The sequence below is a fragment of the Podarcis melisellensis genome (genome assembly GCF_964234715.1).
Source record: "Podarcis melisellensis genome assembly, chromosome: 15".
Taxonomy (NCBI): Eukaryota; Metazoa; Chordata; class Lepidosauria; order Squamata; family Lacertidae; genus Podarcis; species Podarcis melisellensis.
The window spans coordinates 31,717,270-31,728,887 of NC_138532.1; the positions used below are offsets into that span (position 1 = coordinate 31,717,270).

Genomic DNA, 11,618 nt, shown 5'->3' on the forward strand with positions numbered 1-11,618 from the left:
TAGAAGCTCAGACATAATGCGTAATTTAACAGTTAGGAAAACAGCAGGAAAATGGAATAAACTGACATGTGAGTGTATCCCGCAACTCACTGCCCAACACTGGACTTTGTACAATGGATTTCAGAAATCTGTTCCTGGTATTGGTGCAACCCTAAAAGTTCCCAGACGCTCTGCAGCTTCCATAAGACTTATAAGCCGCACAATTCTTCCAGACCACATTCATCCCATGCGTTTAGACTTAGAACCATAGATTTGGAAGGGACCCCAAGGGTCATCTAGTCTAACCCCCTGCAATGCAGGGGTCTCAACACATAGCTCCCTCATCCAATTTGAAACCATACTGGACCCTGCTTAGCTTTGCAAATGTGCTAGCAGTTTTATGTGCCCTAAAGCATTATGATTCCAATTTGAACAATCGTGGCTTTCCCCCAAAGAATTCTGGGAGCTGGAGTGTGTTAAAGGTGCCGAGAGTTATTATGAAGCGCCGATTCCCCTCACAGAGCTACAGGTTCACAACCAGTCCCACTGGAATTGTAGCTCTGGAACTGCAGTCATTCATTTAAGATCTCCCTCAAAATATACCATATGGAGTCTTCTGTCCATGTCAGAAAACGTGCAAAAAAAGGTCACCACTGATTCCAAATCAAATCTTTAGGGTCAACAACCAGCGTTAAAGAGGCAAAATAAGAGGCATTATCCAGATGTGTCTATTAGGATGAAATAGGATAAAATGAAATCCTTTACCTGAATGGTCCCCTGTCCCTGTCTCTTGAGGTAATTGACCTGGTAAACCAAATTAATTGGGTCAGGCCCCAGGCTGTGATTATGTCCTCCAACCCAGAGTTACTCAAGAGAGACATTGACTGGGGGGCTCCAATTCTGGCAAATCTGTTCACCAACATCAACAATTAATTGCACCATTGATTCAAAATTCAGTTAAAACTACCTAATTTAATTAATTCAGCACATCTGATGAACTTGACTCAGTGATACCAGCTTTTCAAAGCCTGGTAGTCATTTAGGTATACCTCCAGTGCTCCCCCCACCAGTAATCCTACTGCCCCCTGGGGGCATTACCAGTCACTTTGGGAACCCCTGACCTGCAAGGTCTCAAATGGAAGCATGGAAATGATTTGAAATCAAGCCTGTTTGTAAAAGAACCTGGGGAGTGTCAGGTGATGGACTCTGGGTGGGTGTGCAGGTAATCCCATCATAGTTCAGAGGTGGGTGATGTGTCCATCACCTCCTTGATCAGTTTGGGCATCACTGCTTGACCAAGACAGACCAGTTAGGCCTGGAATGTGAGCCAAATCCATCAGTCAACTCTTCCCTTGGTAAAGAACACTGGGGTTAATGGTAACACCAGGATTCAAGCGCATTGCCTTTTGTGTAGAAGACCCCGGTTCTGGTTGTCCTTCCATTCTCCCTGGTGTGAATCAGACCCTTTTTTTCTCACCATCTCCCCCCTCCCGAAAATCCAATAATTACCTCCACTTAAAGGGGCTATAATGATGGGTGCTGCTCCCTAAGGTGGTAACTCTGTTAGGTGCTTTGGTGAAGGTGGGGAATGTTAACATTTTAGACCGAAATACTGATTTCCTTTTGTTTTCTTATTCATGCTGAAGCCTCCATAGGGTCTCTCGCTGGTAGGTATATGTGTATCTAGAAGGATTACTAACTCTCTTCAGATTTAGCTGGGCATGCTTTGAACAGGCAAGACTGGCCACTGATTGCATCTGGGCAGAGACCACCAGCAGCCTCAAATCCCTTGCGGTTGACCCAAAGCCCTTGCAATTGGCCTCGTGGCCACCCACAAGGCAAAAGACAAGCCTTCAATGTGTTGCTCTGTGTGATTCATGCTGTTCAAAGGCAAATCTCAAGATCTGAAATGGTTTTGTTCCAGTGTATACAGAATTCAAGTGGTCTGGACTTTCCTGGGTTGATGGCAGAAAATACCAAAACAATATTCTTGACCGTTTGTTGTGTGAGTGAAAATGAAGGCATTTCTCTGGCATTTTCAGGAGGGGCCCCTTTGCTAACAAGCTGGCCAACAGTTTCCCATGTTTCCCCTTGCTTTTTATTTTTAAGCACTAAAACATACATGGCAGCGCAAAGCTCTCTCCATAGCTCCTCGACTGCCACACTTCATGGCTGCCCTCATGGGATACCCAAGGCATTCTGGGAAGTGCCGCTGGCAGGAAGTAGCCAGAGGCTCTCCCCACTGCTTCCCGCTAGCTGTACTTTCTAAGGAAAGCACCAACTGCCTCCTGAAAAATTCAGAGATGTTGCTTCCCCTCTGTACACTTCAAGAAAGCTGCAGAAAATCAGCAACCACTTCTTGCAAGGGGATAATATTTTCTGGACACATGGGCAGGGAAAGTCTGTTTCAGTTTTAACAGGGGATGTTTCCATATCCTGCCCAAGGTGCCTGAGGGAACCCCAATCCACCCTTCTTCCAATTCTCTGGCCCCATATATTCCTGTTATCCCTGTTTACCAGGGTCAGTTCTGGTCTTCTATCTCCCAGCTAAGGTAAATCAGTGCCATGGTTTGGCCTTTTCTTGCAGTCTGTGTAGGGGGAGATGCCTTCAAAAAATAGTTATGTACACACATGCATCAAAGTTGCCCTGGGTCAGAGCTCAAGGTCTCTTTTCCAGGTCTCTAGAAGTTACTTCTGCCAATGAAGGAGGGGAGGCATCTTAATTCTAGGGTATATGTAGGTAATTGTACACCTGGAAGTGGAACACTGAGTATACAGCAGCTGGAGAGGTCCACTTCGAACCTTTCTGCCTTTACTCAGCTATGACTTCCTGTCTTAAATGTTGATGAATGAATAGCAACTGTGTGTATAACCAGACCCACCAAGAAGTTAAATATGGTGACATCTTTTCAAAAAGAAAGGAAAGGGATCAGAGCTGACGATACTTTTTTCCCCCTGAGAGATTTTTTTTTCCACACCTGCTTAGACAAAGAAGGTCACTTGCAGAGTTTTCTCCAAATATTCCCCACCATTTTTGTGTGCATGTAAGTGGTAGTCACCATTTTTCTCTCTGTCTCAAACACACACACACACACACACACACACACAGAGACACATACACACCAGAACTATGCCAGGTCTCTGGGGCATTGTGGAGGATGCAAGATGATTGCTAGGCTATCCATGCAGTTGCTGCTGTCATCGCTTGCAGCGACAAAAGCTTTGATGGGAGGGGAGTTGTGTTCCTGCTAATGGTGACCCTCAATACCCAAGAAATAGTTGGATAATTTCTCTTCTCCCCCTGGAGAAATTCATCACCATCCCCTCAGTTTCTCTGCCCAGAAGCAGAATCAACAGTGTGATGTAGCAGCAAAAAATATTTAATGCTATTCCTGGCCAGCTCCCTCAGCCAATAAAGTGAGATGAGCGCCGCAACCCCAGAGTCAGCCACGACTGGACCTAATGGTCAGGGGTCCCTTTACCTTTGCCTTTTTAGGCCAGGTCAACAGAAGCATATTCTCCAGATCAAGGGAAGTAATAGCACCACACTATTCTGCCTTCGTCAGACCCTACCTGGAGAACTGTGTCCGACACCACAAATTAAGAAGAATATTGATTAGGGTTGCCATATTTCAAAAAGTGAAAATCCAGACAGAAAAGTTGTTGAGGATTTTTTGGCCAAAGTTGTTGAGGCAAAGTTTCCAACGGCCTATTTCCAGCTATGTTTGGGAATTTCCAGACCTATGGCAACCCTAATATTGATAAGCTGGAAGGTGGGCAGAAGAGGGTGACCAAGATGATCAAGGGTCTGGAAACCAAGCATTTTGAGGAACGGTTGAGGGAGTTGGGTATGTTTGGCTTGGAGAAGAGAAGACTGAGAGGTGATATGATAGCTGTCTTCAAATACCTGAAGGGCTGTCACATGGAAGGCAGAGCTGCTCCAGAGGGCAGGACTTGAACCAATAGCTTCAGATGACAGGAAAGGAGATTCTGAGAACTTTCTAATGGTAAGAGCTGTTTGACAGTGGAATGAGCTCCCTCGGAAGGTGGTGGACTCTCCTTCATTGGAGGTTTTTAAGCAGAGGTTGGATGTCCATCTGTCATGAAAGATCTAGTTGAGATTCCTGCATTGCAGGGTTTTGGACTAGGTGACCCAGAGAGTCCCTTCCAACTTGAAAATTCAGTGAATACAGAATGTCAAGAGGCACACAGGTCTAAAATTGTGTACCAGGCAGGGGGAAGTCTTTAGTATGGGAGAGAATCTCAGGAAGTGATGCTCTTTGTGAGAACCAGGGGTGGGATTTTACAAAACCCGAGGCTGACCCTGCTGTTTTCAGCTGCGAGAAGTTGGAGGGTGTTTGGTGGTATTTATTTTGATCAAATAGGAAAGGGGAGAAAGAGAGGGCTGCCCCCATCCCACACTACCACCCCCTGAAAGAAAAGGAAACTGCACACACAAAATTTGACAGAATGTTTTGAACCCTGAATACAAGTTTCCCTTTGGGGCAGGGTTGGCCACTGTGAGAACAGGATGCTGGACTAGACAGGCCATGGGCCTGATCCAGGAGGCTTTTTCTCACATTCTTATTGCCGGTTCCCTTCTGAGTCACTCTTTCTTACTGAAAGCAAGAGCGGAATGAACTGAGAGTAGCGAACCAGAAAGAAAGTGGGTTGGTTTAAATGTCAGCATAGGGGAGAGAGCTAAGAGCTAACCCTCTCCTGTGCTAGCCCTGAAACCTCCGAACAAGCTCAACCCCTGGGTAGGAAGGAACCCTTCCTCTTTTTCATTGTATTTTAATACCGACCTTGAATGCCATAGAACAGGGTGGGATTTTTGTGCGCTTTTTGATGGGGTGGAATTATTGTAGTTGGGAAAGTTTTGCAAAAGTAGATAAATATTTACTGGTTGGGGAGACCTAAGGAAGCAAACCCGCCCCCTCCAAAAAACCCAATTGATTGAAGACTGAGCATGCCCAGTAGCTCCAGAATGAATGACCATGTGCCAGAAATGCCAAAAAATTGATGGGCAGGGGAATAGAATGGAACAGAGTGTTCTGAAAGTAGGCAGGGCTGGATGGATGGGTTGAACACTAAACAGGAGCACACCCCGCACTGCAACATTTTGTTGCAGACCCCACTTCCTCTCAGCTCACTTCCTTTTCCTAAAATAGGTGGGTTTTGTGAGAACTAGCAGACCCAGAGTTTAAAGGGTTTCTTCTTCTTCAGGCAAATAGATCAGGCCAGAGTATAAAGGGACTGATCATTATTAGGCACATGCACCCACGTACCCACCCAGCTAAGAGAAGTAAATGTTTTACAGGCTAGGAAGCCTGTCTTACTCAAACACCTATTACCCTTTTTGGAGGGAGTGGGGGAAAACATTTTTTTCCACTACATTTGATCCCCATAGCTTTTTTTATGTGGGACGTTTAAGATGCCAGCCTAGCTGCTGATTTTGGATGTCTTTGGTTCCTTCTTTTTCTCTGTGTCTAAGGCAGCCTTCTGCAATCAGGTGCCCTCCAGATGTTCTGGGCTACTATCAGCCTCAGCTGGCAATGGTCAAGGATGATGCAAGTAGAATATTTGGAAGGTAGCAGGTGGAGGGAAGCTATGCAATGGATCAGTGGCCCTCCAGATGTTGTTGGACTCTTCCTCCCATCAGCCACATGGGGAGGGTACCAGAAGATGGAGAAGGCTCAGCTAAAGTCCCCAGCTCTCACTCACCCCAGAGGTTGCACAACAGATACACCCTCTGTTGCCTTTTCAAAGCCACCTGTTGCCCAAATGTTCACCTGCTTTGCAGATGGGCATCTCTCCAAGGGAGATTTGAACTGGGGCAGTCATTTGGCCTTCTGAAGGAATCCTGGGAGTTGTAGTACAGTGGAGGAGCTGGGTTCCCGTGGGGAACTAGCTCTCACAGCACCCTTTAAGACTCCTGGTTTTCACTCTCAGCTGTATCTCCACCTGCCCCATACATGACAAGGCATAGGTATGGGGCAGGTGGGCATGGTTTGAGGGAAACAGCCTGCAGTCCAAATTTGAACATCTGGTGGGCTATGTTTGGCTCACAGGCTGGATTCTGGGGACGTGGAGAGAAGTTGCAAAGGTTATAAAGCTGATCTATGTCTGTCACATGGTCGGCCCTAAATCTACCAATCCATCAGTGTTCTTCCTCCGCCGAAAGAATTGTTTCAGCCTCCTTCTGTCAACAATCCCATGTTGAATGATTCCCTTATGGGGTTGTCCTACACAACTGTGTGCCCCTTGCAGGAAAGGCGTAGCTCAGTAGTCCAGGGCCTGCAGAAGAAGGTGTGAGTCCAGTCCCTGGCAGCATCTCCAGTGAGCAACAGGTTTAAGTCACAGGTGAGGACAAAGATGCCTCTTCCCCAGAGAGCTTGGAGAACAGCCAGCTTGACAATATCGAAGTACAAGGACCCATCACAGCCTAGCTGGGCATAGGGCAATTTCCTGCGTATCACCAAATATGGGAACAATTCCCATCATGGACTTTTGGGGAAAGTCCACAGAAAGGACATGGCTCGATTCCCCCTACAATCTTCCCACTATACTAAATTTAATTTCTGTGCCTTTGTGTGGGTCTGAGAGAAATGGAGCAGACAGATCCTGGACAGAACTAAATGAGGAGAGGTGGGGAGGGAATCTGTTGGACTCCCATGCCCAACAGTAGCCATGGACAATGGGTGTTGTAGTCTAACACCATCGGGAGGGCCTCAACACTGACCTAGAAGAATCTGATCAGTTAGAAGCAGGTTCAGGACAGCATACTCAGGAAGAGGATGGAACCAGATTAGAATCTCTGGGGTAAAGGGCAGAAACAGGCCACAATCAGAGGACTAAGGGTTGTGGTTGGTGCCTGGGCAAAGATGGCTGCTTTTGAGATCCCAGTACTGGTGGGAAAACACTAGTCCCAAGAGCGGCAAGCTAAACGCCAATGGCCTAGCAAACCTATGTACGTCATCAGGCTCCTGCAGCCTTGAGAGCATGTCCGTCTTAAAAGAAAACCCACCCTTTCATTTCCACTAATTTTAGGGAAATCCAAATGGCATTCCGTTTGTTCTAAAAACAAAAGAGGGGACTGCACACAGGGTCCGCCTCATGGCTGTGTGTTGCAAGAGCTTAGGAGACCAGGGTGGTTTGGTTTTTTATTCCTCTCCTTTCTATCTCTCTCTCTCTCGTTCTTTCTTTCTTTCTCTCTTCCTCTCTCTCTCTCGATCTCTCTTGCATTTTTTGTCAATCTAATGATTCACTTATATTGCCCAACTTTTCCCTTCTCTTCATACCTTACCTACTAAAGGAGGAAATACCACTTTCTTGGTAAGTGGACGTTAACCAGGACGGACTTAAAAAAAAAAAAGTGGAAATTTAACAAAAATAAATAAATAACATAAAATAAAAAAGGAAAGAGAATAGAACGCTGGTGGAGACTCTGCACAAATTTTCAAAACCCAGGAAGAGTTCAGAAACTTTTTTTTAATATCCTTTTTTTTTCAGTACTGATGACATTTGTGGAGTTTTCTTTTGGTTTAAGATTTTATTTTCTCCATCCCCAACCCAGCCCCTGTTCCAATCCCCATCACCTACACATAGCTCTCTCTTTTCTTCTACATGCCTTGATCAAGCTCCCCACAAAGAAATCCATTTCTATCCAAACCCCACCCCACCCGATCCTTGGCTTCTTATCCTTTCCCCCCACCATCCCATAATGTACCCCCTCTTCCACCGATATGAGCACCCTCCCTTTTCTTTCTCTCTTTCTCTCTCTTTGTTTTTTTCAACAAAATATAATTTGGGGTCTTCTTTCTTTTATTTTAAAAGAACACACACATACACACACACATGCACATATTATATACTTTTCATTTTTCCAAGGTGACCCTCTCCCTCCCGCCCCGTTTGAAACTCTCCGCCTCCCCTTCCCTGTTTCATTTTTTCATTTTGGTTTATTTCCTGTTTTTGCATGCCAGAGATTTTGCATGAGCTGCATCGTTTAAGGTCGAGAGGTTGAACAGGGGAGAGAGGTGCAGAGTAGTATCTGTGTAGCCTGCCTTTATTCAAATCATTGTGCATCGCTGTTGTGAAATTGCAGCTTTTTCCTGCTGGTGAGGGGTCTCTCTTTGTTTTTTTAAAAAAACCCTCTCCTTTCCTTCTTTCTCTCTTTTCGCCCCACCCTCCCTCTCTCTGTATCTCTCCCCGTCCCTCCGCGTCTTTCATTCTGCTAGAGGCTGGATTCCACGTCTCCTTCCACGAGGGCCCACATCAAGTCTGAAGCCCCGTCGCCCCACTCCAAGGAAGGCCGGTGCAGCAGCAAATATGGCGTCAAGGCCTCACGCCGGTCCGCCTCACCTCTGGGGAGATGCTCGGGTGGAGATAAGCGCTTCCACAGGCGCCATGCGAGGTCCACGTCGACCCACAAGCACAAAGGGCGTGGCAGGGCCAAGCTCTCAGCCGCCAAGGAGTCCCCGCGATCTGTCAGCCACACAGGCTACAGCAGTGACTCAGAGGGGTCCACCTGCTCGCACCCTTACCACACCGTGGCCGGGACAGAAAAGAACCATGGGGTGCACCTAAAAACGTAAGAACCAGAATGGGGTGCATGCTTGGGAGTGGCCCATATACCATACCCTCCAACAGGGCCCATGTTTGGTCCAATGCGCAGAAAAACAACCTGCTGCTGTTTAGTCGTTTAGTCGTGTCTGACCCTTCGTGACCCCATGGGTCAGAGCATGCCAGGCACTCCTGTCTTCCACTGCCTCCCGCAGTTTGGTCAAACTCATGCTGGTAGCTTTGAGAACACTGTCCAACCATCTCGTCCTCTGTCGTCCCCTTCTCCTTGTGCCCTCCATCTTTCCCAACATCAGGGTCTTTTCCAGGGAGTCTTCTCTTCTCATGAGGTGGCCAAAGTATTGGAGCCTCAGTTTCACGATCTGTGCTTCCAGTGAGCACTCAGGGCTGATTTCCTTAAGAATGGAGAGGTTTCATCTTCTTGCAGTCCATGGGACTCTCAAGAGTCTCCTCCAGCACCATAATTCAAAACCATCTATTCTTCGGCAATCAGCCTTCTTTACGGTCCAGCTCTCACTTCCATACAACACTACCGGGAAAACCATGGCTTTAACTATACGGACCTTTATTGGCAGGGTGAAATCAAATCCCCCCCAAATTAACCATTGTCTGAACCTGACACCCACATCTAATGCCCCCCTCTGTTGCTTCCCCCTCTGCGCTCTGATTGGCCCTGCTAATCTCCGCCCACTGCATGTTTCAGAGCAAAGGAGAGGCACCACCGCGGTAGGCTGGGCAGTTGCTCTCCAGCCCCAGCCAAACACTCCAGGCACAAGTCGGAGCGAAGGAAGAGCCTGTCTCGGAGCAGCTCCTGGAGCTCCAGCCGGTCCCCGTCGAAATCTCGGTCCCGATCCCGGGAGAAGAGATCTGCACGCAGCAGGACCCGGTCTGGATCCCAGAAAAAAATAACAAGCAGCAGGTAAGGTGCTTGTAATCCCCGGTTCTTACACTGGGGGCAGCGACAGCACAGAAGACGGTGACTTAGAACCCGGATTGTGGTGGTGGGACACTAGAAAGCAGCCTGGGTAAGGGACAAGGTGGGAGGTGCTAGAAGCAGGGGCTTTGAGCGATCAAGGGAGGGGGTCAAAAGAAAGAGGCCCTTCCAGGACAGGGCTGGAGGCTGAGAGTTGCAGTGGGAGTGCAGACTCGGATAGAGACGAGTCAGAGATTCCCCTGCTACACAGCACCAGGGAATTCCCAGTACTGCTGGCTCTCCTCCTGCTCTGACACCCCGATTGATCGAGGAGAGTCCTGCACATTGCTGAGCACTGAGCCAGACAAGCCTAGAGGAGGAGCCCACCCATTTCTGCAGCCTTTGTCTGCTTGGGAGGGATCCAGAGTGACAGGCTAGAGGGGAAGGGCGGGGCCTGTGGTCAGTTTCAGCACCGTCCCAAGCTGAATGAGTCAAGCCACAGTAATTCTGCTGTGATGTTACTTTCTGTGAATAAAAGCTAATTGCATCTTGTGCCTCATATTCTTCCTGCCCCGTGGATGACCTGTGCTTGCCTGACAGCTCCTTGACACACTGCCACTGCCCTGGGTCTAAGTCTTCTTTCTCTGTGTCATCCCTGGGGGGTTCTTGGGCTGGTGCCTCCCACCGCTCTTTGCCACCCAGCCATTCCCTGACACAGAGTGACCCTAGGAGCCCGTCCCCAGTGACTGACTCACCTCCTTTCACCCTGATTGGTTCCAATCAGCACAAAGTGTCTTGATCCCACCCCCTTGTCCCACAACCCTGGACAACCTATGAAGGTTGAGCTAGATAAACTAATGGTTTGATTCCATATAAGGCAGATTCCTATGTCCCTCAGTGTTTGCAAGATGCGAGTTTGCCGGCTTTCAATCCCAGGGGCCGGTGTTGCAAGCCGTCGTTGTCTCCTGGTGCCTGAAGGGGCGCTGCAGCTGGTTTGCACGGCCAACTGTGGTTCCCAAGACCCAGATTCCCAGAGACTCTCACAATGTGTGTGGAAATGAGGCCACAGGGCTGCTGTGGTTGTTGTGGTTGTTTTCATCCAGAGAGAAGGACAATGAGCCGCGCGCCCGCCACAGTGACACAGAACCCACCCGTGCCCGGCGTCGCTCCCGGAGCTACTCCCCAATCCGAAAGAGAAGGCGTGACTCCCCAAGCTTCATGGAGCCCAGAAGAATCACCAGGTAAAAACTTGACCACAGGAGTTCACGCATCGGTGCGTTCGATATTGGATTGGCGCAATGCGCTCTTTGTGGAGCTGCCCAGGCACTTGATCCAAAAGCTACAGTATGATTGCTGGTACAATCAAAACCAACTGTGTTCAAGGGTGGGTGGGCTTGCCATAATCATTTTCCTCAGAACCTTAGCCCCTTTCTGCACCCTTTTACATTTAAATGCTTGTGAAGCTGAATGCACACAAGTTAAATGCACATGTTGCAGACTTACTGTTTAAGGTTTAGGCATTGTTCTGTTTCTACATGTAATACCTACACCTGTGGCGTAGAACAGGATTTTTTAAAAATATAATTATTATCATTCTGAAGGAGCTAAACTAAACCTCTGAGTTCTGTTGGCTTCAGTTTTAACTGAATTTAACTGTTGTTTTATTTTACAGAAATTCCACTGCTGCCTTGTTAATTTTAGTTGTTTTTAGTTTATTTAGTGTGGTTCTCTCTCTCTCTCTCTCTCTCTCTCTCTCTCTCTCACACACACACACACACACACACAATACTCTGCCCAGCTATGTCCTAGAACAGGCATTCCCAACCTGTGGCCCTCCAGATGTTTTGGCCTACAACTCCCATGATCCCTAGCTAACAGGACCAGTGGTCAGGGATGATGGGAATTGTAGTCCAAAACATCTGGAGGGGCGAAGGTTGGGGATGCCCGTCCTAGAACATCTTCATTATATGTGGAAGCTGCCACCTTGTTTTTTGAGTGGCTTCGTTTCGCTTCCGAAAGGATTGGCCCTCAGCCGCCTCAGTCCACTGCTAGAGGGGCTGATGGTCATGTCTCCTCACCCCAATGAGGAACACCAGCCAAATCTCTAAGGCGCCAAAGGAAGCCATATATGTATGGCTATCTC

The 11,618-nt window shown here is 47.9% G+C and overlaps 1 protein-coding gene across 2 annotated transcripts in view; it reads left to right on the top strand.

Moving 5' to 3' along the window:
* SRRM3 (serine/arginine repetitive matrix 3) overlaps positions 1 to 11,618 on the top strand; it is a 104,331-nt gene that overhangs the window by 89,258 nt on the left and 3,455 nt on the right. For both annotated transcript variants that reach the window (XM_081890384.1, XM_081890385.1), the window contains exons 13-15: positions 8,220 to 8,572; positions 9,266 to 9,481; positions 10,579 to 10,716. In XM_081890384.1, the coding sequence (XP_081746510.1) occupies positions 8,220 to 8,572; positions 9,266 to 9,481; positions 10,579 to 10,716 (707 nt within the window). The remainder of the gene's footprint in view (positions 1 to 8,219; positions 8,573 to 9,265; positions 9,482 to 10,578; positions 10,717 to 11,618) is intronic.